The sequence below is a fragment of the Electrophorus electricus genome, chromosome 7 (assembly GCF_041902795.1).
Source record: "Electrophorus electricus isolate QZ-2024a chromosome 7, ASM4190279v1, whole genome shotgun sequence".
NCBI lineage: Eukaryota > Metazoa > Chordata > Actinopteri > Gymnotiformes > Gymnotidae > Electrophorus > Electrophorus electricus.
Genome location: NC_137503.1, coordinates 33,393,047 through 33,417,428, shown reverse-complemented (window position 1 = coordinate 33,417,428; position 24,382 = coordinate 33,393,047). Strand labels below are relative to the sequence as shown.

General features: G+C 47.9%; 2 protein-coding genes across 5 annotated transcripts; one reads left to right on the top strand and one right to left on the bottom strand.

The window, feature by feature from the left end:
• Window positions 1-734: 734 nt before the first annotated feature.
• ntmt2 (N-terminal Xaa-Pro-Lys N-methyltransferase) lies at window positions 735-5,173 on the bottom strand. The gene is made up of 4 exons (XM_027015969.3): window positions 4,923-5,173; window positions 3,013-3,185; window positions 1,633-1,885; window positions 735-1,470 (listed from the first exon to the last, which is right to left on the bottom strand). Exons 1-4 carry the CDS (start codon window positions 5,074-5,076, stop codon window positions 1,214-1,216), a joined length of 837 nt encoding a protein of 278 aa, XP_026871770.2. The 5' UTR covers window positions 5,077-5,173; the 3' UTR covers window positions 735-1,213.
• A 1,495-nt stretch (window positions 5,174-6,668) lies between these two features.
• kifap3a (kinesin-associated protein 3a) lies at window positions 6,669-24,249 on the top strand. 4 transcript variants are annotated; one of them, XM_027015923.3, is made up of 20 exons: window positions 6,669-6,810; window positions 8,763-8,894; window positions 8,987-9,132; window positions 9,260-9,318; window positions 9,559-9,700; window positions 11,452-11,551; window positions 12,015-12,139; window positions 12,402-12,500; window positions 12,602-12,780; window positions 13,758-13,920; window positions 15,840-15,940; window positions 16,515-16,623; window positions 16,759-16,871; window positions 16,960-17,125; window positions 17,428-17,553; window positions 17,733-17,831; window positions 17,920-18,005; window positions 19,375-19,561; window positions 19,712-19,805; window positions 23,002-24,249. In XM_027015923.3, the coding sequence occupies exons 1-20, from the start codon at window positions 6,791-6,793 to the stop codon at window positions 23,111-23,113; spliced, it is 2,358 nt and encodes a 785-aa protein (XP_026871724.2). In that variant the 5' UTR covers window positions 6,669-6,790; the 3' UTR covers window positions 23,114-24,249. The 4 variants fall into 4 exon arrangements, with proteins under 4 accessions (XP_026871724.2, XP_026871723.2, XP_081573166.1 ...); XM_027015922.3 differs by having other exon boundaries at window positions 6,669-6,822; XM_081717040.1 differs by having other exon boundaries at window positions 6,670-6,810; window positions 8,729-8,894.
• Window positions 24,250-24,382: the final 133 nt, after the last annotated feature.

Genomic DNA, 24,382 nt, shown 5'->3' with positions numbered 1-24,382 from the left:
TAGTATAGCGCTTGTGAAAGGCTTTGATTACTGTCTAATTCTTTATTATCTTGAGGGTAGAATGGGTTCTGGGTCGGAAAGAGCATAATGCTGTGTTTGTGGGGTTTTATATTTGTGAAAGTTTTCTTCCAATTAGCAGCTTTGTAAAAGAGATGCTGCTTTGGCACTGTCATGATAAGACAAAAATAAATATACAAACAGCGCAATATCTTCATATTCCCATTAAAAACTCGACATGTACATGTGTATATGTATATGTGTAATTTATGTTTTCAATGATCATCAAATACTTTAGACCATAATCTAGTTTTGAGATAGAAGCCTTCATACCTGAGAATATTCCCATGATTTTGTTTGTGCTTTGATATTTTAGTTCAGTTCACATGTCTGAACAGTTTTAGAGTACATAAATGATATATAACAGAGGCACTTTGCATTATGTGTATTTTAAAATGCTTAAAATGTTTAGAATTTTTCTTATATATGTAGGCAATTCAAAACTGAACCTGAAGGGCAGTAGAATTACATCCATCTACATTCAACTATTACACATCAAATCAAACTAAATTAATCAACATAAATATGGACAAATAGATTCAAAATAATAATAATAATAATAATATAAGAGGCAAATTAAGCACAAGAATCTTTGAGTCTATCTTTTTTATATTTTAATCTACTAAGAAAGACACAGGTTAACACAATAATATTAATAAATAAAATAATACAATTAATTATACATTTTCTTTGTCTAATTCAGGCGACAAAAGTGTTCAGTGAACAATCCAGCAGCTATAGAGGCACAGTAGTGACTGCAACATATTTCTTCTGCTGGGAGTAAAAAGAACATACAGTTTTTACGACTGGCACAATGTGCTAAGAACACTGTATACCAAACACATACATACATGCAATGAAATACAGGTTTCTATCACTCGCTCGAATATTCTTGTTGTAACATTTCCATGCCTGTATCCTTGATCTGAAACAAAAGGAATCTTTGAAATGAAATTTGAAGGAAATTAAACTAAATGAAATTATTTTGAACTGAACCGATTCGAATCAAAGTGGGAACTGGGGTGACTTGTCCTGAATCAGCATGCTGCCAGGAGCCTTTAGATGACGCCCTGGCTGTCAACTGGCAGCTCCCATGCGCCAGGCTCTGGCTTTTCTGAGGAGACCAGGCCTGTCTAAGCGGGAGCAGAACGGGCACTCAGCGCATAGCGATCATCCAGACAGGCACGATGCTCTCTGGGAAGGCGTCCTGCTTCTGCACGTCCAGCACGGTGAGGCCCGCCCTCTCGATGATGCTCGTCAGGACATCCAGGTGCCGGAGGACGCTGCTGTCTACTGTGTCCAGCCTGCAGCCCTGCCGTGCCGTGTTGTCCTTCAGGACGATGACCCCACTGGGCCCGAGGCCCCCCCGAGCTCGTCTTAGGAACTCCAGCAGGTCTTTGTCTGTCAGGTGACCTTAGGAAAACACCACCAGCAGACCAGCGCAGGAAGACGCATGAAGAAGGAACACAACAGCGTCCTCGTCTAAGGTGTCTATCTTAAACTTATGGAAACTTATCTTAAACTTACATGATTTAGTACTAAAACACACATAAACGCACACGTATGGTCACTCACAGGCTACCCACTGCATCCAGATAACATCGTATCTCTGGGGTGGGGGTGTGAAGTCCTGCAGGTTGTAGACGTAGTAGGTCTCCACGCGGTCGGCGAGGTCACCCAAGTAATACTTATGTGCGTGAAGAATGAAGTTCTCCATCATGTCCAGCATCTCCAGGGTTTGGAAGACGGGGAGCAGGACCCCTTTAGAGACCCGACCGATCCCACAGCCACAGTCCAGAGCGCGGTTGGTGCTGGCCTTTCCTGGACCCTAGCAGGAGCCCAGACGTGAGTCTACATGCATGAACGTTCATGCTATAGTACATAACAGAGGTCACTCACTAGAACATGAGTTAGATAGCGTAGGGTAGGAAAAAGCACTGTGATTGGGCGTCAGAACCTCAGTGGGGCAACTAAAGCCTCATTACGGCATCAGGAGATGTCTTCATAACAACTTAAAATATATTGGATGAGAAGAGGCATCATGTGAAATAGACACATGTAAAAAAAAGACACGTGAAAAAGACACGTGAAATAGACACGTGAAATAGACACGTGAAATAGACACGTGAAAAAGACACGTGAAATAGACACGTGAAAAAGACACGTGAAATAGACACGTGAAATAGACACATGTCAGTGATATTCCTTGGCACAGCCTTCCAAAATATCCTCTTTCATTTTCTATGTACAGCAGGATTAAATTTTAGGGATGAAATAAAATAAAGATTCCAAACAAAGGTTAAAGAGCTGGTTTCTGTCCTTTATCTTCCCAGTACAGTACAAAGTCCAGAATAACACAGACAAAGCATCACCAACACAGTACAGTTCATCTCTGATATTACATGGTATTAATTCTATACCAGTACATGAGAAAGACATACGCACACATGCACTCGCACACACACACACACACACACACACACACACACACACACACACACACTCATCCATTCATACATGCATGCTGAGTGCTATTTCTGGTCTATGTACAGTAGGCCTCACTATCACTAATACTAAGCCCATCTGGGAGTATTTGGAGGGGCTTGAGCATATCAAATAACACACTGTGGAAACTGTGGGATTAGTGAATAAGCCCCAGCTGTGATAGTTTCAGTTGGACACTAAGAAGAACAACCCCAGTAACAGAGAGGTTGTCTGCCCTTGCCCCACCCCACCCTTGGGAAGCAGCCGTTTTGCATATGTACAAGGCAAAATAAATCTGTCTTATAGGGCCATGCAGGAAGTGAATATGAATTTTGTACATTTGTCTCAGTAAATCTACAGTATATAATGTATTGCCATATCTGAAGAACATTTGAGATAATCAAAGTCTGCTCCACAAACATCAGGAAGAGTTGAAGTGTAATCACTGTGAGGAATCAAGAAATATCATACCACAAACTTCTTCAAGAACTGTCTGGAACCCTCCAGGTCCAACTCCGAGAGTTCCACGAACTCTCCCATCATGCCCTCCTCTGACGCCGGCACGTCTTTGTAGAAGTTCTGTGCTCTGTAGTAGAACTGCTTCTGTCCTTTCACGTTGGCACATGTCGCGGCGTACAGCTTCACTGTGGAGGGTGAAAGCACACAGAGAAGCCACAATGATGTCAAAGGCCTCCGAGGGTCTCAGAACGTGGAGTCTCCGTTCTGGAACGAATTCCTCCCAGTCCGAAGGGCGACACCGCGGGTCATACTGAGAATAAGAATCTGCTCGATTGGAAGATTGCTGAGGCATCTGGGCATTGCTGAGGGTTTGAGAGACGTGTGGTCCGTGTAGCGCTGCGACATGAGATGAGACATGCGTTTACACACACGTACACATGTAAACATGCGTTTAATCTCATTCTGAGCCTCAAAGGACACACCCACGATGGACAGTGGGAATAAAGCAGCCTGTCCACTGTGACTGTGGAAGAAGAATGAGAGATGTGGTGATGTGGTGATGAACAAGGTACAATATTACCTTCTCCAGACCTTGGCGTACCCTCTAAAGGTCAAAGATCAACCTCCCAGCAGCTCATACCTTCAGTGCACGACATTCCTTGGCATGTTGCATGAAAACAGCGTTAGGAAAGTCCAGCCGTTCACAAATGGGCTCTCAGCGGCTTCACACAACACTGAAGTTGGTATTTTAGCACTGGGGATCTGGCTATGCAGGGGAGGGAAGTGTTAATCTGGTAAGAGGACGATTGACCTGAGAAGCTTCCAGTCCAGCACTGCACAAGCGGCTCCACGCTGGGTGGAGAGACCGGCAGTCAGGATTGTTAGCGAAAGGCTCTGCAGAGCACAGAAATAGCAACACAGTGGAGACACAGGAGAGATGAGCTTGACCGAGTCCTTCTGATCTGTTTATTTTGGTTCCCTTTTAAAAATCTGGACGTCTGCCCACCTTAACCTGTGACCGACTTACCTGATCTTAGCCACTGGGTCAGAGCCAAAACCACCAAACATGTGCACCTCTGAAATGAGGAGAGTAGTTCAGGCTCCAGCAAACCAGCTGCTAATGTTTTATCCAAGCAAAACAAAACACATTTAAACTAAAAATATCAGAGATTTCTTTGTTATGGTGTGTTCAGCATGTGTGTGAGATGAATCTGCCAGAATCGATGTTCTTTTCCCTGCGTGAAAACAAAATATTGAATCCAAACATTTCTAAATTCCTTCCAAATACAAACAAAAATTCCAAATACAGAACATAATTTGTTTTGCACTTCAGACTTGACCTTGCATATCAGGTCAGAGTTTGTATGATGTATTCTTAAGCACATGTAGGTATTGTAATGTTCTTGTTGTAATATTGTTTCACCTTTTGTTGCAACAGTCATAGTCACAATACCAGACATTAGAGGCTAATATTCAGGGTTAACTACTACTGTTAAAGTCACATCAGAAGCAAAGCAAACATGTGAGAATTGACCTCACTATTTATGAAATAACATAGAAAATTTGCTCTTTCTGTAGATTAAGTATAATAAGTCTTTATAATGAATTGCTTTTGCAGATTATGACAACTCTCTGGTGGCTCGATGTCATTCTAAACAAGAAATTATTTCAGTAGCCGTGGCACGTATGACCAGCAGTCTTACACATTAATGACCACATTCATGCATTGATGATTATCCCAGAGCTCAGTGGTTTTGCACTTGATTTCCTCTGTATCCTTAACTTTTACCCTAAACTCACACACGTCTCTAGGAGTAGAATGGAACCAGGTGCACGCTGTATACGGTCCCCAAGACTGAGACTACAGAGGAGAGTCACTACTTTCAGTCAATGTAATGTAGGGACCCGTGCCCTGTCCTTACCCAGGGGGATCTGCTCCAGTATGAACAGGTAGCTGGCGAAGAACTCCTGCCTCAGGGTGTTGTGCAGGTCAAGGGACATGCTGTACCGACACAGGTCATCGTCTGTGCCTGCCCACCGCTCCCGGAAAGCCTGGTGCGTCCTGCCAAACTCCATGACGGACTTCGAGTTGGACGTTCTGAGTCGTTGCTGCTGGAATGTGTCTGCAAAAAAAGACGTGAAGCGTCCGTGAAGGTATGAAGTGTCTGTGTGTGTGCGGTGTGTGGTGAGCGCGTGTGTGGTGTGTGTGTTTGCGTATATGTGTGTGTGTAAGACCTTGGGAAGAATGCCTAAAGGTCGCTGCTGCTATATCTGTATGGGAGGCCTGGTCGTAACTGATCAGCTGAGAGGGTCTGACCCCTGCAGTGAACTGTCCAGGTCACCTGCTCCGGGCGGCAGGCTGAGGAGTCACAGTGAACTGGATCACGAAGAAGGCAGTGCCATTGACGTCTCAGTCCCACTGTACCCCACACTCCCAGATCTGCATGCCAGCCTTGACATGCCAGCACGCTCACAAAGGGGACACACCTTCCACCCAGATCAGGAGATCGTGTAGTAGTTATTCTTACCATCAGCAGCTAGTGTTTGTACACAGAGTGTCAGTGAAGTATGCAGTGGCACTACAGAGAGAGTGTAGAATCACCCAGACAACATAGGAAACAGGTTCTTAATTCAGGAATGGATTACCACTCTAAAACTGTGGTGTATTGCACCATATATACATGCAAAAACATTCAGCTCTTGCAAATGTAGTAGGATGCCCGGTGGCCAGATCTTGGTCATGATCTAGTCACTGATCTATACTCCAGATTTACTGATTTATAAATTGATTTAAGGATCTTTCCACGTTAGGAATGCAAGTTTGGGAATCTGGTTCATATCCATTTGAAATTACTCTGATCTGAGGCTTTCACTATTTTACTGAGATGCTTAGAGCAACATAAGCACTAACAGAAACACCACAGCTGTGTTACAGCCCACATGCTCCGATCATCCAAACATGGCAATTATACCCTCCAGTGACACACTGCTGTTTTCACTGACATTTCCAGGTTCTCATTTTTTGTTGTCTCAGCTCCTGTTGGTCAGATGACTGTCACTCATCTGACCAATCAGGCTTTGATATTTCAGCCAAAATACCAGCAGTCTGCCTTGCAATTGATGGTTAGTAGTCATTTGACATTTCGCATACCAAAACCAGACTTCTTGGAGCAACTGGATAAAAGCTGCGTTAGCTAGTGGTAGCGGGAATCTCCTCGGAAATTAAATGCCCCGTTCAGCATAACTATGACAAATTATGACCTTAACCTCATTTTTTTCTGTCTTTATTGCTCACACAGCACATTTAGAGAGTCAACACAAAGTGAATCAAATTCTGATGCGTTAGAAATATGACATGAACAGTGAAAAAAAAATCTGTTACTGAGGTCTTGCTACAAAATGCATTGTCATAAGACTTGTGACAGAAAAGACATCTTAAATCGCAAATTAAAAGGTCAGTTTTTAATATACAAGTTGTAAACGTATTTGAACCGTTATCAGTCTTCTTTTTTTTTTTTTTACATTCAATCCGATTCTGTGATGTATGGTGGGATTAAATAGCTGTCGTGTTAAATCTGCCAGCAGGTCGCACGTCTGAGCGCTGAGTGCAGGTACCCCTCCTCGCCTGTAGGTGGCGATATCACGGGACTGCGCGCTTTTGGGAAACTGGTTCCGCCCTGGCAACGCGAACGTCAACGTTTGTCTGGGCAACAGAACGCGACGCTGAACGGAACGGAGGATTCGTGAACACAAGTAAGAGCTGAAGCTCCCGGCAGACGCGGCAGAGGCGATGCAGGCGGAGGACGTGAGGTATTTAAAGAGGTCGGTCTCTGCGTCCTCTTCGCGCTGACGCTAACCCGCTAGCCTACTGCGCGAGCTAACGCTAGCTAGCCTTGCTAGCCCTCTCCACAAATAGTTAACTCCCCTCAGTCAGACAGTTAGCTCGCCTCAGTCAGACAGTTAGCTCGCCTCAGTCACAGTTAGCTCGCCTCAGTCAGACAGTTAGCTCGCCTCAGTCAGACAGTTAGCTCGCCTCAGTCAGACAGTTAGCTCGCCTCAGTCAGACAGTTAGCTCGCCTCAGTCAGACAGTTAGCTCGCCTCAGTCAGACAGTTAGCTCGCCTCAGTCAGACAGTTAGCTCGCCTCAGTCAGACAGTTAGCTCGCCTCAGTCAGACAGTTAACTCCCCTCAGTCACAGTTGGCTCGCCTCAGTCAGACAGTTAACTCCCCTCAGTCACAGTTGGCTCGCCTCAGTCAGACAGTTAACTCCCCTCAGTCACAGTTGGCTCGCCTCAGTCAGACAGTTAACTCCCCTCAGTCACAGTTGGCTCGCCTCAGTCAGACAGTTAACTCCCCTCAGTCACAGTTAGCTAGCCTCAGTCGGACAGTTAACTCCCCTCAGTCACAGTTAGCTCGCCTCAGTCACAGTTGGCTCGCCTCAGTCAGACAGTTAACTCCCCTCAGTCACAGTTAACTCCCCTCAGTCACAGTTAGCTCGCCTCAGTCGGACAGTTAGCTCGCCTCAGTCACAGTTAGCTCCCCTCAGTCACAGTTAGCTCCCCTCAGTCGGACAGTTAACTCCCCTCAGTCACAGTTAGCTCCCCTCAGTCACAGTTAGCTCCCCTCAGTCACAGTTAGCTCCCCTCAGTCGGACAGTTAACTCCCCTCAGTCACAGTTAGCTCCCCTCAGTCACAGTTAGCTCCCCTCAGTCACAGTTAGCTCCCCTCAGTCAGACAGTTAACTCCCCTCAGTCACAGTTAGCTCGCCTCAGTCGGACAGTTAACTCCCCTCAGTCACAGTTAGCTCCCCTCAGTCACAGTTAGCTCGCCTCAGTCAGACAGTTAACTCCCCTCAGTCACAGTTAGCTCGCCTCAGTCGGACAGTTAACTCCCCTCAGTCACAGTTAGCTCCCCTCAGTCACAGTTAGCTCGCCTCAGTCAGACAGTTAACTCCCCTCAGTCGGACAGTTAACTCGCCTCAGCCAGCTGGAAGCTGCACACACGTTACTACTGTACGTAACTATTAGACTAGCTACTTATGTGAAGGTTTCGTGGCCAGTGGGGTCTCGTTTGGTGGTAATTCACGGTTACATACATACATACAAAAAAACACATACATACAAAAAAAGAAAACAGACAACTAGGAAACTGGCTAGTCTGGTATAGTGTTCTTTCCTGTTCTGCCCTGGGAATGTTTGTTTTGCTCTGATTGTTTAATATAGAGAAGGAGATTGTGTAGTTTATTAATAGGTTTGTGTGTTGTTTATGTCCTGTACTTGTTGTGTTTACTGTCTATTTGCACTCTTGTGTGTATTTATAATATTGACACTGTTGCACTTCTCTGTTATTCTCTTTAATGGAGAGACTGTATTTCATTTATATTTACATTTAAGGCATTTAGCTGTATTTCACTCCTCACTCAACGCATTTGTGGTGACTGGAAATGATAATAAAATTGACATTGACTTTGACAGGCTAAAAACCAGCTTTATCAATTCATTACATTTTCCACCAGACTGTAGGTCGAACCGTATGAATGTGAACCCTGTCCGGGTTCTGTTCACAATGAACCCTGTCCAGGTTCTGTTCACAATGAACCCTGTCCAGGTTCTGTTCACAATGAACCCTGTCCAGGTTCTGTTCACAATGAACCCTGCCCGGGTTCTGTTCACGATTGACCCTGTCCGGGTTCTGTTCACGGTGAACCCTGTCCGGGTTCTGTTCACAGTGAACCCTGCCCGGGTTCTGTTTACGATCTTCAGGAAGGTCAAGGCAGGTAGTCTAGATGTCCATCCTACGGAGAAAGCCCTTGTTGTCCAGTATGAGGTGGAAGCAACCATTCTGGGTGAACTTGGGGACCCAATGTTGGGCGAGCGAAAGGCCTGTCAGAAACTGTGAGCAGCATTTCTTGCACCTTTTCATATTTTTCAACTGTTTTTAATTTTTCTGTAGATCTGAATGACAGCTTTCCTTCCCCCTCTCTCAGCATCCGTCTGAAAAGCCTTAATAGCAGCACGGATATCGGGTCATTAGCTCGGAAGGTGGTGGAGGAGTGCAAGCTTATATCCCCTTCCAAGCTTCCTGAGGTGGAACAGCTCCTCTTCTACCTGCAGAACCGCAGGTCGCCCACAGGTACGGGCCTGCAGAGCTCCTGCCCTGTCAGCAACAGTGCAGGGCCAGGCTGTTTACTTTGGCAGGGTGCTAAAGTAAACACAAGCAGAAATCCCTGTGTCGTCTGTGTTTGCATTTTGCTCCTCAGAGAAAAGGGACAAGAAACAAATCAAGCCGAGGGATCCAACTCCTTTCGAGGGGATGGAGGTACGGCTCAGAGACCCGCAACCTCGTGCGCTGCGTTGTTTTCTTGACGTGTCTTCTGCTGTGCACCGAATGCCTTTTGCTTGTTGTCAGATGTTTTTTGAGCCAAGCTCGAGTTAGGTGATAGTGGTGAGTAGATTTAACTGTGTACGTACATCGGATTGGTAGGCATCGTAGCGTTTAGGATCCATGCGGCAGAGAACATGGATGCGCCACAGACATGCTGCTGTTGTGCTGTTGCAGCTGGACGAGGAGGCCAACATTAACAACATAGATGACTATGTGGAGCTGCTGTACGAGGATGTGCCGGAGAAGGTCCGCGGGGCCACCCTGATCCTGCGCCTGGCCCGTAACCCTGACAACCTGGAGGAGTTGCTGCAGAATGGTACGCGGTGCCCTCAGAGTTCAAGCACTCAGCAGAACGATACGCGGTGACCTCATAGAGCCATTTTCCATCCCCAGACAAAAGCCCAGTTATCCTCAGGTTACTACTGGGACTGTACTTGCTTAAAGGTGTTTGTAGAGTTAAACATGAGTTAATTCTGGTTCATTCTCAAAGTAGCCCAGCCTTTGAGTTGATATTTTTATGAAATGTTTAGTTCTTTGCATCAGAAAGGTCTGTGATGTTTTTAGGAAATAAATCACTCTTCCAAGCTGTAAAACAAAAACAAAACAAAACAAAAAACCTGAAAGTCTAACCCAAGCTGCATTTCTTTTGATTAAGCCAGTGTGCAGTATAAACCCAGCGTCCTGTTTTCACATATATACACATATATATATGTGTGTGTGTGTGTGTGTGTGTGTGTGTGTGTGTGTATGTATGTATGTATGTATGTATGTGTGTGTGTGTGTGTGTGTGTGTGTATATATATATATATATAAAAAAATGTGTGTATGTGTGCGCGGAGACTATCCGTTTTCATGGAGTGTTCCCCGGCCGTGTTCTCTTTGCGCATTACAAGTGCTCTGATGTCCCTCAAACCAACACGTGTGTCGTACATCTCTCCTGTCGGCATAAATTATGTCCTCAATAAAGTTGTCAAAAGCTGTTAACATGCACTTCGTTATGAAACAATAATGACGGCGTAGGGGAGTCACCGTGGGGTTGCGGAGAAAAGAGGAGGCCCTGGGGGCGCTTGCCGCAGTGTAGCATGGGTTTCCGGTCCGGGAGGAAGTCTCGTTCCTGGTGCCACAGGAGACGCGACCTCTCCTCCATTCTCTTCCTGGTGGCTCCGGGCTCCCCTGACCCTCTAGGCCATAACTAAAGCTGAAGCCCCCCCGGCTGTGTTGCTTTAACCCGCCGTCAACAGTTCCATCCTGATCAGCTCCCAAAGCCTCAGCTTCTCTGATGTGTCTCTCAGGTTTCAGGACAACCCGGCCACTTCCAAAAAAATGCCGGTTTTGGTTCTTTTACCAACATTTAGGTGACTTCCCTTTACTGCTATATTTACTGCTCTCCTTCCATGCTGTGTGAACTTTTTCATTCATTGTTCAGAGCTCATTCATATTGTTTCCAGTCTTTTCCTGCATCTCAGTTGGCAGCCATCTTGCTTTTTGGGGATTTGTGGTAGCACTTCATCTATACACAGTACAGACAAGTTTTCAAAGAGAACTTACTGTCTACATATTATCTTCATATCTCATATCTCTTCATATCTTTTCAGATTCTGTTATTTTATAAAGTGGTTCATAAAAGAAGTACAGTATCTTTAACTCTGAGTGTCAGACCTGCTGGTGTTTAAGGCACTAATGTTAGTCTAGTGGAAATGTTTAACGTGGATGCTGTAGACTAATATTAGTGCTGTTAACAGTGGCAGGTTTAGCTGGCACTGTTTTGATTCTTTCTGCTGGTAATGAAGTTGTTTATCGGCTTCTAAAAGGGTAATGGCGATGCCTAATGTTCAGACATAGAGTACTTAGAACAACACAATACGTGTCAAATGCACCACCTCAAATTAAAGTTAATGAAGCAGTTCAGTAAATTAACAGACTAGTAAAATGTAGTTATACACTGTATGGCTGTCATAAAATCTCAACATTTGATGAAATATTTCATCTTAGTTTCTCACAATGAACCACAGAGGTGTAGACAGTAGAGGTGTGACAGTAGTTTTGTTCTGGGGTGCTGCTCCACAGAGACGGTCCTCGGTGCACTGGCCAGAGTGCTGAGGGAGGACTGGAAGCAGAGTGTAGACCTGGCAACCACCATCATTTACATCTTCTTCTGTTTCTCCAGGTAACACCAGACTCTCCGCCTCTTTCTCTTGTCTGTTGGTTTTCTCTCTCTCTTTCTCTCTCTCCCTCTCTCTCTCCCTCCCTGTCTTTCTTTTTTGCGTCTGTCTGTCTGTCTCTCTCTCTCACTCACTCTTTTTTTTGTCTCTCTCTTTTCTGTCTCTAATCTAAATAGTGGAGACACACCGACACCATGGAGATTTGTTTTCACTTTTTGAAATAGTTTCATCATACATAATCATAATACAGCAGTGTTGTCCACTGTCAAGACCAATTTGAGCAGTGGGTTGGGCAGCTGACTGTGAAGTCCCAGAGCTGTTCTTGGCTCTTTCTCCTGCTCAGTACATCTCTGTGGGACTATAAAGTGAATATGGTGCATATCCATCATAGTCGCAGCGAGGGACGACATTCCACGCCGGCTGGGGCTTTACTACAGGTGAAAACATGCCAGCGCTTTCTCCCCCCAGTTTCATCCAGTTCCACGGGCTGATCACCCACTACAAAATCGGCACGCTGTGCATGGGCATCATGGAACACGAGCTGAAGAGGTATGACCTGTGGCAGGAGGAGCTGCAGAAGAAGAAGAGGGCCGATATCCTTCCTTGATATGTGGCTGGGTCGGAGGTCAGAGAGAGATGGGGTGGGCACAGAGAGGTCAGTGGTCGGGGGGGGGGTTCTTTGGTTACACTTCCAATATAATTCCAGTTCCTGGGCGAGACTTGGGAGTATCGGAATTAGGTGGAAAGCACAAATTCACCTTGAACTCGGTCCCAAGACAGCGGACCAGGTAGAGTCCTCGCAATAGACCAAGTCTTTGTGTATATTCTGACGTGATGTTCCTTGACTTGTGGAACGGCAGGAGGACCCAGAGAACCAGAACCTGAAGAAGGATTATGACAAGGCCCTTAAGAAGTACCAGGGCCTGCTGAGCAAACAGGAGCAGCTCCTCAGAGGTACACGCTCCACGCAGGACACGGATGGTTCTTTTACGCATTAGTCGTTTCATGTTTACGTTTATTTCATTGCTGGGTAATTTCTGGCTTTTTGTGGACAGTGGCACTATATCTGCTGCTGAACCTGTCTGAGGACACACACACCGAACTGAAGATGCGCAACAGGAACGTGGTGCACCTGCTGGTGAAGACCCTGGAGCGGGACAGCCAGGAGCTCCTGGTGCTCGTGGTCTCCTTCCTCAAGAAGCTCAGCATCTTCCTGGAGAACAAGAACGACATGGTGAGGGGGGGGGACACTGGTTTCCACACGTCACTTCCACACGCCGCCTCCACACTGGTCTCCACACGCTGCCTCCACACTAGTCTCCACGCGGCGCCTCCACACTGGTCTCCACGCGCCGCCTCTGGATTCTTCTTTAAAGTTTCATTTTAAACTTTTAACATTTTTTCTGCTGCTAATTAATTAATTAAATATTGAAGTTGAAATGAAATGGTCTCTTCTCAGATCAACTCTGACACCAGATAACACTGAGGTGCTGGCGTGTTGCCTCTTTTAAGTCACGTAGAGACCCATAATAATATCCCCCTCGCCCCCCCCCCATGCCCACACACGTCCACACACATGTTCACACCACAAGGCCTCACTCGCAGAATCTCAGCAGGCCTGACTCAGTCCTTTTCTCTACTCTCTATCTCGCTCGTTCCCTGCTCTGGTTAGGCTCAGTGGACTCTTTGATAGTGCGTTGTTGAAGGATGTCGAGATAGCGGAGTCTTGGGGCATAGGGGGTGAAGTCGAAGAATGTGCGTGGCTGTGGCGACAGGCCTTGGGAGGTAGCCCTTGCATGTTGGTGCAGTGTGGCGGCGTTCCTCATTACCAGCTGTGGTGCCCGTTGTAGTGTGGACACTGAAGGCCTGAGTGCGCACTGGGGCTCAGGTTGCCCACACCCCCTGGCAACACCTGCAGCTGAGGGTGCAGCAGGCACGGCTGCAGTAGCCAACAGACGTGTTAACCAGCTGGGCAGAGGCCACGTGACGGGCACCTGTGCTGCTCACTCACGGCCAGCAGTCCAGTGCGCCCAAGGCCTGCTGGGAAGGGCCGCTTTACAGCAGTGATTCACGTTTGTTTGTATGTGTTCTAGTATTCCCTCTGCACTCTACACACACTCACTCTCTCTCCCTCTCCTTTTCTAGTGTAGTACTAGTCTTTTATGCCATATGATTGCTGTTAATCTGTTTGTGTGTGCATGTGTACACTAGGCTGAAACAGACACGGTGGAGAAGCTAGCTAAGCTGGTGCCCTGTGATCACGAGGACCTGCTGAGCGTCACCCTGCGCCTCCTCCATAACCTCTCCTTTGACACAGGCCTCCGCAGCAAGATGGTGCAGGCAGGACTGCTGCCCAAGCTCACCGTGCTGCTAGGTATCCGGGGTGAGGGGTGGGGGTGTATTTGCATGCCCCTTGCTTCACAGGACTGCCACACTAGACTCTCCTTTCTTTTCGTTTAAAATGTTGCCTTGCCTACTTTACTGTTAGATGCAGTCTTAGCAGAGAATCGTATATACAGACTTGCAAAAGTGTCCACATCACTGCACATCAGAGGCCTGAGTGAGTGGCGTGAATTCTCCTGGCTGGATGCAGCCTAGCTCTTAGACTAACCACTCCCCGAGATGAAGCGGAGCGTGTGATTGGTCCTGGTCTGTAAACCCTGGTGTGGTTGCTTTTGGCACCACTGATGTGTCTTTGGAACAGTCCTGGGGGAGGAGTCATGTGTCCTGCATAATTAATATAATACACTTGGTAAAATAACACACTCGCTCCTAAAGTAAATGTTGTTTTTCCAGCACGAGGGGCGTCCAGTGCGAGCAGCCTGTGGAGATATGTGGGTCCACACACACACACACACACACACACACACACACACACAATCACAGTCTGAACATCGGGGACAGGCTTCCTAAAGCTCATGCATTTATCTATCTTGACCCGCCGCCCTCTCCGCTGACCCTGAGCTGGGGGCTGCACTCATCCCTTATCTCCTCTGAGCGGGTCTGGACCAGCCAGAAGATCTCAGCCTTGGCGGCCATTCCGAGGGTCGCGACCCCACCGATGAGATGAAAGGGAATCCGCAACCTCCCTGTGTGTTATCTCTGAGCTTGGGGAGGGGGAGGGGGAATTGGGGTGGGCTGCCTTGTTTATCACTCGGCGACGTTTTGGAGGTGTGCAGTTCCGTCTCGGTGAGGGGTGTCTCACCACCCACCCCACAGCAAACCTCATACTGACACAGGCTCACCCTAGCATAACCCCTAGCGAGAGGGTGGATGGAGCTGCAGGCCTGCTTGTGGTTGCCTTGCCCCAGGCTGCAGCTGCAACAGGTCTCTCCCACTAAACACCCCCAAACACTTTTTCTCCACACCAGCCCCTCCCCCTTGACCCCTTCCGCTGACCCCTCCCCGTGTCCTTTCAGGACTCCAGAACAGTTCTAAACATGTTTAGCGTGGATCCTTGTCAAGGGGATGAGTCCTTGTAGTGTTTTTCCTACCTGCAGAGGGAAGCATAAAGGGTGTGTGTGTTCGCGCGTGCGACAATGCATGCATGTGCGTGTCTATGCATGAGGGCGTGTGGGAGTGCGCATGTTGAGTGCTGCCGTGTGTGTGTGTGTGTGTGTGTGTGTGTGTGTGTGTGTGTGTGTGTGTGTGTGTGTGTGTGTGTGTGTGTGTGTGTGTGTGTGTGTGTGTGTGTGTGTGTATCTTTTGCTAATGAGAAGCACATGTCCAGGCCGATTGCTCTTGCTTGCAGGGTAGAGCAGTGAGCTTGAAGTTATTAATGGTAGTAAAATTTATGCTTCCTCCTCTTTGGCCATTTAAACGTAGGAGTCCTTCTCTTTCTGGGGTCTTTGGGAGCACATCTGGGTCCAATAGGCTGAGATAACCCTGCCCTAGCCTGAGGGGTCTGAGAGCAGCTCCAACCACCACGCTCGCGCTCTCTTTCTCTCTTCCTCTCTCTCTTTCTCTCTATCTTGTTCTCTAATTTTTTCTCTTTTTCCCTCTCTCTCTCCCTGATTAAGCTGGAGGTATGGATGTGACCCAGGCGCTTCTTGTATGTGTGTGCAGCACCCCTAGAAATATGCCCATCTACGCTGTAAACATCACCTGCTGTAACACGGGTTCAGTGTCTTTTATCTCATGATTGCCAAAAGCTTCAGCATGATGGTTACAGCTTTTCCTCTGATTGGCAATTTTATTTTTGTGGTCTGAGCATTGTGTGAGACATGTGGAAAACGTTGGACTGGTCTAAGTTTGTGCATGCAACTCCAGTTTGTGTGTGTGTGTGTGTTTCAGGAGACGAAACGCAGAGGCATCTGGCTGTGCGCATCCTGTACCACATCAGCATGGACGACCGCTTCAAGTCCATGTTTGCCTACACTGACTGCATTCCACAGGTAGATCAGCCTGAGTTACCCCACACCCCAGCCGCTCCACATGTAGATCAGCCTGAGTTACCCTACACCCCAGCCGCTCCACATGTAGATCAGCCTGAGTTACCCTACACCCCAGCCGCTCCACATGTAGATCAGCCTGAGTTACCCTACACCCCAGCCACTCCACATGTAGATCAGCCTGAGTTACCCCACACCCCAGCCGCTCCACATGTAGATCAGCCTGAGTTACCCCACACCCCAGCCGCTCCACATGTAGATCAGCCTGAGTTACCCCACACCCCAGCAGCTCTGTCCCAGCTCTCTCCCTCGCACCCCATGGAACAGAGTGGGATTATAGTGGGATTGTAGTTGTAGGGCAGAGGAGATATGAATGAAGGTGGAGAAGGTTTGGTAGAAATAGCAGACGTGGGCGAGTTTTGATAGCTGGCAGGGCGCACAAAGACCCTCCGCCGCACCCCAGATCGGAGCCTAACCTAACGTCACACACACCTTGGGCTGAATGGGCTTGAGGTGAGGGGGTGGGTGTGTTGGGTGTGACATGTTATGGGTGATGTTGATGGTGTGTGATTGTCAGGTGATGAAGATGATGTTTGATTGCGGTGAGGAGAGGATGGACACAGAGCTTGTATCCTTCTGCATTAATCTGGCTGCCAACAAGAGAAATGCCCAGCTCCTATGTGAAGGTTAGAACACACACACACTCTCACTCTCACTCCAACATGCACTTGCACGCACACACACACACACACATGCACTTACATGCGCACGTGCACACACACACATACACACACCCCACCCCTGGTGTCTTCTCGTGGAAGGTAACGGTCTGAAGATGTTGATGAAGAGAGCGTTGAAGCGGAAGGATCCTCTGATGATGAAAATGATTCGGAACATCTCCCAGCACGACGGCCCCTCCAAGACCCTCTTCATCGTGAGTGTGACACGCGCACCAGCCGTCCGTATTCCTGGATGCTTCCGGTCGGCGGTGTCCTAGCCGTTGTCCCACTGTGTTTGCTCAGGACTACGTTGGGGACCTGGCATCCCAGGTTGGACAGGACGAGGAGGAGGAGTTTGTCATCGAGTGTCTGGGCACTCTGGCCAACCTCACCATTCCTGACCTGGACTGGGAGCTGGTGCTGAAGGAGTACAACCTCGCGCCGTACCTCAAAGATCACCTCAAACCTGGTAACATCCTCCCACTCCTCACCACTCCACCCAGGTTCTGATTCACTTCAGCTGTAATATATGATGATGAGATGTTAATGAGACATATGAGTCTCGTTAATGAGATGTTAATGAGTCATACAACTCTCGTTAATGAGAGAAAAGAAGCATTTATGCTTTATACCTGTCTGAGAATTCAGTTGCATGTTAGTGTAGCTGTCGCACTGTCATGCCAAAGGTCACATGGCATTTAGAGGTCATGCGCTGTCTTTGTACAAAGGGTTTTTACTAAAGCCTCTTTGACCATAACCTGTGACCTCCAGGCTCAGCAGAAGACGACCTGGTGCTGGAGGTGGTGATGATGATCGGCACGGTCTCCATGGATGACTCCTGCGCCGCTCTACTGGCCAAGTCGGGCATCATCCCAGCACTCATTGAGCTGCTCAATGGTAGAGTGGCATCACAGAGTCCACGACCAGCCCTGCCCACTCCAGAGCAGAGATCTGAACCTTGTGTGTGTGTGTGTGTGTGTGTGTGTGTGTGTGTGTGTGTGTGTGTGTGTGTGTGTGTGTGTGTGTGTGCGCGCGCGCGCGTGCGTGCGTGCGTGCGTGCGTCCGTCCGTCTGCAGCCCAGCAGGAGGACGATGAGTTTGTGTGTCAGATTGTGTACGTCTTCTACCAGATGGTGTTCCACCAGGCCACCCGAGATGTCATTATTAAAGAGACCCGTATCCTTCCCACTGCCCTGTGTCTACACACACACGAACACACACACACTCATTCATGCTGTCCATCAACCTCAACTCTGATCTCCAGAAGCTCCTGCCTATCTCGTCGACCTGATGCATGACAAGAACGCCGAAATTCGCAAAGTGTGCGACAACACGCTGGATATTATTGCTGTGGGTGTTGCTTCACTAAACCCTGACCTTCAGCCTGCCCTGACCCCTGGCCAGGTTGCTTGTATTGGCATTTGCAGGGTCAGGAACACAGCAAATAAACCTGTCTGAATGTCTCTGGTGGTGGATCCCTGAGCTCACAGTGAGTCTGTCCAGGCCTCAGATTCATGTAATTAGGTCTCCATTATCTCAGGTTCCTTTCTGAGGCGAGAGGAAGCGTTCTATACAGCTGATCAGGGCTATTAAAGCTGGAAACCACATCAAAGGGCCAGGAGGGATCTGGTTAGACTCAGATAGGTATAGGGAACAGAACGCAGGCCCCCTAAATACCACACACACACACCCAGGCTTGATCTTTCAGCTAGAGCGATTTGATCTTACAATTTTATGACCTGTCCCTCACGGGAGTTTTGTGCCGTGGTGGTCGTCTGCTTGGTCTGCTTCATGCTTTATTTATGGTGCATTCTTATTCCCGCTTTCTCTGGGCTGGTTGTCAGTGGTACCGGTTCCTTTATTTACTCTGGCCCTGTTAGGAGCCCGGGTTCTTAATGATCCACTGGTCAGTACTTCTTTTGCGTGAGGTTTTATATAATCTGTTTATGAAGCACTTAGAACCTGGTTCATGTCCACATACAGCCACCTGACTGAGAAATGTCACCAGCTCCCTCTTGGCAAGATTGATTAGCTTCACCACTAAACTCACTCTCTGCCGTTCCTGGCCAAGGAAAAGGCGTCCGGAGCACTTGCCAGACTGCGAGGCGGTTTGATTAATTCCCATCTTGACAAAAAATGACAGCTCCTCTGCCAGTTTGGCCCAGCCTGTGACAATGGGCCTGTTTGAGCCTGGGGCCACGGGTGGCCGTTCGTGCCCAGGGGCCTCGGCTTTGGGCCGGGATGATTAATCAGCGGGGGCTGGGAGCACAGCGCTCAGTGGGGCTTAACTGCGAAAAGTATCAAAAGAATACTTTATCGACTGCGGACCATACAGAGGAATGGGAACGCTGGCGTGTTTGCTGTTGGCTAAGGAGCCCAGCCCTAGAGACACCTGGATCAGCTCTGTGCTGGTAAAAGGAAAACTTCACCCATACATACTGATGTCGTTAAGGAAGTGGGGCATCAGTTAACATTCAATCAAATTTTAATTTAATCTGTTAATCATTTGTGCTGGAAGTGTTGACGCCAAGCTATACCGACAACTGGTGTGAGTCTGTTATGGAGTTTATGGGTTTCTGGTGTTTGTGTTTGTTTTTCTGTGTGTTTCTGATGTTTGAGGTTGTTTTTTTGTGTTTCAGATGTTTTTATGTTTCTATTTCTGATATTTGTGTTTGTTTCTGATGTTCTCTTTCCCTTCTCTGTCACTGCACCTCTGCAGGAGTACGATGAGGAGTGGGGGAGGAAGATCCAGAATGAGAAATTCCGCTGGCACAACTCGCAGTGGCTGGAGATGGTGGAGAACCGGCAGATAGATGATGTGGAACCGTTCCTGTATGGAGACGAGGGAGAGCCCTTCCTGCAGGGCGGACACCTTCTGGAGCGGCCTGACCTCTTCTACACCGCAGGTCAGACACACCGTAGACTGGTCCACCCCTCCACCAGCAGAACTACACCAGAACAGGAAACACAGACACACTGGGTCTCTCAGGGCTTTAGCTGCAACTTCTTCTGTGATGAAAACATGTAAGTGTGACCTGTGTGTATTTTTCCCACAGAAGGATTAATCCCAGCAGATAGTGCCATCACTCCAGAATTTTTCACCGACTTCCAGAATGGAGACTTTGTGGGACCTCCAGGTTTTCACAGCAGGTAAACACAGAAGCTCTAAATGACGTGAACACCAGTGGCTCGATGATCACACACACACACACACACACACACACTCACTCACTCTACACATACATATACACACACACACACACACGCACTACACTCACAGGGCCCTCTGTGAAGCAAGCCCCGACCCCTGCCAGTCTGTGCTGTTGTTTTTAGCAGGGCAGGGCTCAAAAGAGCTGTGTCAGAATGTCCGCCTACCCCCAGCACAGACACACACACAGCTTTGGGAACAAACACGGCTCCCTGTCCTAACCCTCCGTCCCGGCCTCGTTTCTCTTCTCCTGCTCCGACCGGCCCGGTGGAGTGCGGAACGGCCTGGTGTGATTTATGGAGCGACCCTTTGTTTTCCTGGAACGGCGTCGAGCAGACGACTACTTTGGAGACTGCGGAGAAGCCACGTGCTCTCGTGGGCTGGGCTGTGGGACGTGTTGGGACGCTCTCACTCTGGCATGGACACGGGTGTGAGACGGGGGGGGGGGGTAGTGAGCACAGAGGGCAGGTCCGATCCACCCCACCCTCGGGGCGCTTTGTAAGTGATGGCTGTAAAAGGAATGCAGGGCCTGCGTTTGGCTCCCATTGGGACGGTGTGGCGCATGCTAACACAACAACCACACCAGTCCTGCAGGGATCAGACAGGCATGCTGGAAAGCGCTACACACGCACTCACTGTGCCAGTGGTGCCACTGACACTTTGCCATTTGCTTCATTATTAATCTAGAGACCATAGAAAGCTTGAAGCACTTGAAATACACCCAAGTGGTTAATTCAGGTGTAATAGGTGTGTGTAATATATAATTATAATGTGTATGTAATAGTTGTAATGTAGATCAAGTGTCAGAATGGTGATATAAGAGCAGATATATACATGCTGTACTGGGCTTGAGTTCAAAACACTATAAAACAACGCTCATGTTTAACAGGTAGAGTGAACACTGAACTCTCTCTCTCTCTCTCTCTCTCTCTCTCTCTCTCTCTCTCTCTCTCTGTAGTGGTAGAGTGAGTATCACACTGAACACTTTCTTTAGTGGTAGAGCAAGTGTCACACAGAATACTTTCTCATTTAGGATGATCTGAACACTAGTAGTAGGTAACTACGATTATTTTGGGAAATGGATCCTGATCAGTTACTGTAACCCAAAAAAGTTAAATAACAGCTGATCCAGGATCAGCAGTGATGTGGCCTGTATTATGTGCACCAGGGCCAGCAGGAGGGCTGTAATGGCTGTTTGATGGCAGTGAGAGTTGTTAGTGGTTGCAGCAGAGCTGGCGTGCCGCACAGCATGGGAGAGGAATGCCACAGTCGATCAGGAGCAAAGGCGAGAGGAACAGGAACAGGAAGAGCAGAGATGAGGATAGTGTGTGGATTTACTGACCCAGTTAATCCAGGGGGGGGGAGAGGGAGAGAGAGAGAGAGAGAGAGAGAGGGAGAGATAGATAGATCTGCTTCCTGTTTAGAGGCCCCGTGCTTGTGTTTCAGGCGGTCTCTGCCCTGCCTCTCAGGGCTGGCGGTGGAACACTGGGCTCTTTTGTCTTCTCACGTCCCTCCTCAAACTCTGGCTCTCGTCCTGTCAGCACACAGAGAACGGCTCGGTTATGAAACAGCGTGTTCGGCTCTGGGCGGGTCCACCCGGTGGTTCTCCACGCTTGGAGGGGTTCTCCTCATGAATATGCACATCTGACGCCATCGTTAGCATTAGTGCAGGACTGGGGTTGTCTCAGCCTGACGGATTATTCGTCTTTCCCTCACCTCTGCTCAGTAGCTGCCTCTTAGCTGATGGCGGCTAAATTTTGAACAGGGTTCGCTTGGGTTACCCGGCAGTGCCGTTAACGCCAAACCAGAATGGGCTCTTGTATTCTGCATATGAAGGAAGTCATTTTTCACATAAAACCATCAGATATTTCATGTTCTAGCAAACCAGATCACAACAGGGGGACGAGAGGGTGGGCTATGCAGATATCTGCATCTGTTCCTGCGCTCCCCATCCAGAGCGTCAGTCGCTCTGTTCAGCTCCGTGGTGAAACCATACTGTGTCCAGACATTCCTTGTGCAACCTGAGATGGCTGGAACCAGGCCTCTGGCAAGGGGCTGGGGGCTGATCTGAGGTCAGTGCTTTCACCGAGACTTCACTTCCTTCACATCCCTATCACTGACTCTAAATGAGAGTGTTTTTGTGTGGTTTATGTATCAGTAATACAACTTGCATTCATGTCTTGGCACCTCTTAAGCTCTTTCACCATATTCTGTCCCGAAGAGCAAAGGTGCTCCTCGAAAGCCCCCCCCCCCAAAAAAAGGACCATACTCTGAGCCCGGGTAGGGTCGGGAGGGGGTCGGAGAGAGAAAAGGGGCCGCCACACGGAAACGCTCGCATGGAAGTGATTTGGGCTTAGACCAACATGCCGTTATGGCAGCTGCTAGGGGCAAAGCAAACAGCTCATATTTTAAGAGAAGAGAAGGGAGAGGCTGAGATGGAGGGGCAGACAAGGTGGAGCGGGGCGTTCAGAGGCACCCGGACGTCTCGCAGGCCTTCAATCCCGACACCGTCTGCTCGTCCTATTAGCAAAAACGGCTTTGAACTCTCTCCTTTTCTATTGCGTTAAGCATTGCGTTCTAACACAGGACGCCCTGGCTGGAGCTGAAATGCTTTACGCAATACTGATGTATTAGAATTAGTTATATTTGTTGATTTGTATTTATATGGTTTTATGATTAGGGATTATATAGCTGGCTCAGATGAGGACAGTTATTTTGTTGTTTTGAGGAACATTACAGGACCCTGTGGTCTGGTTTATTATCCCTTGCTTCTCTTTTTGAAAGTTTCATTGGTGTTTCCCCGTTGCCACAAGCTGGCTGTCTGGCCCCCATGAAATATGGTGTTTGCATTTCAGCAGCACTAGAGCGCCATCTAGTGATATGAACAATTACATACAGCTTCTCACTGCCTCTTAGATTGTGATGTAAGGTACTAACTGAAGTTTAAACATATCAGGCTCGCTAAACTGAAATCATTTGACCTCTGGCTAATAATGATCATTGTTGGCCAGTGACTGTGTGCTTTGCACTGTATGTTTACACGTGACTCGCGTAAACACGGCCAAGGCGAATAGTGTGTTGACGTCAAAACTACCACTGCACAACCTCATGCTTCTGTCCATCACTCTGTTCCTCTAGCGTCGTGTCCGATGGCTACGGACCGGGGGCGGGGGCTCCCGTGCGGCCTGCTACAGCCTATGGCTTCCGGCCGGACGAGCAGTACTATTGCAGCTACTCGGCGCCGCGGTAGAGTGGGTGAAGTGAACGCTGCTCGTTGTCTTCGTTTCAGACATCAGTCTCAGAACGAAACACCATCCACCATCACCTCTCTCCTCTCAAGTCGCGGGCTTCGGGACTTTCGATAGCTGATGCTCTCATTACTTTGCTTTCTAATGTGTAGTGCCCTTTTCAGTGTGTCTTGTAGCCCACAGTGAACTAAATGACAGTAATTGACACTAGTAAATGACACGCGTTGGTGTGACCACACACATTCCACAGTGGCGCCACAACGCCTTTATTTCAGAAGCAGTACGCAGCGTTGCAAAAAGGAGGGATTGTTGTTCGCATGTTTGGAACATGTGGTTGGGTTCAGAGTCCTCCCACTCACCTCATGGTAGCACCACAGTGTACTTTAGTTTTGTGGAGTGTAGAACCTTGAGAAACCCAACCCCTGCATACTAACAGCGGTCTTAAGGAGACACACATGTACAGCTGTGTGTGGTCACAGCAAAGTTATGAGCACGTGAGCCAGTGTAAACACACGTGAATGTACTGACGTTTAATGTACTGTTAAATCACATCCTGGTTTAAACAAGCATCACTTCCTGCTCAGTTCAGTCTGCTCCTGTAGAAGTCAGCTTGTCTTAATTCATCTATCACTGCTGTATTTGTGTTCTCACACACACAATATATTACTGAAACCTGAACTTTAGAGATTACATAAAGAGTGTATTTGTGGAACACTAGGTGAGGTCTTGCCTGTGTCTGCAGGTCAGGATTGCGCTCTGTTGCACAGCGCTGTATTTGTTCACACACACACACACACACACACACACACACTGGCACTCTGTTGCACAGCGCTGTATTTGTTCACACACACACACACTGGCACTCTGTTGCACAGCGCTGTATTTGTTCTCACACACACACACACACAGGTGCTCTGTTGCACAGCGCTGTATTTGTGGGCCACTGACATGCAGTTCAACACTACTTACTACTCAATGTTACGCACTTTGGATTTTTTGTGAATGGAAAGAAGTGAGTTTGGTATGTGTTGTTATTTATCATAATTCTGTTTCATTACAAAAGTCTTAACTGCTGTTTTATATAAGACACCTTTTTTATTTGTGGTGCAATATTAAAATACAAATATGAAAACATTAATTTCTTCTCTCCAGGCTGCTTTGTTTCCAGTGAGTTTTAAAGAGTTCATCTTCAGTGATAAGTGAGTGTTTAGTGTAAGATTTCAGGGGGAACATCAGGTGTCCCATATAGAGGCTGACCCACCCTGTACTGC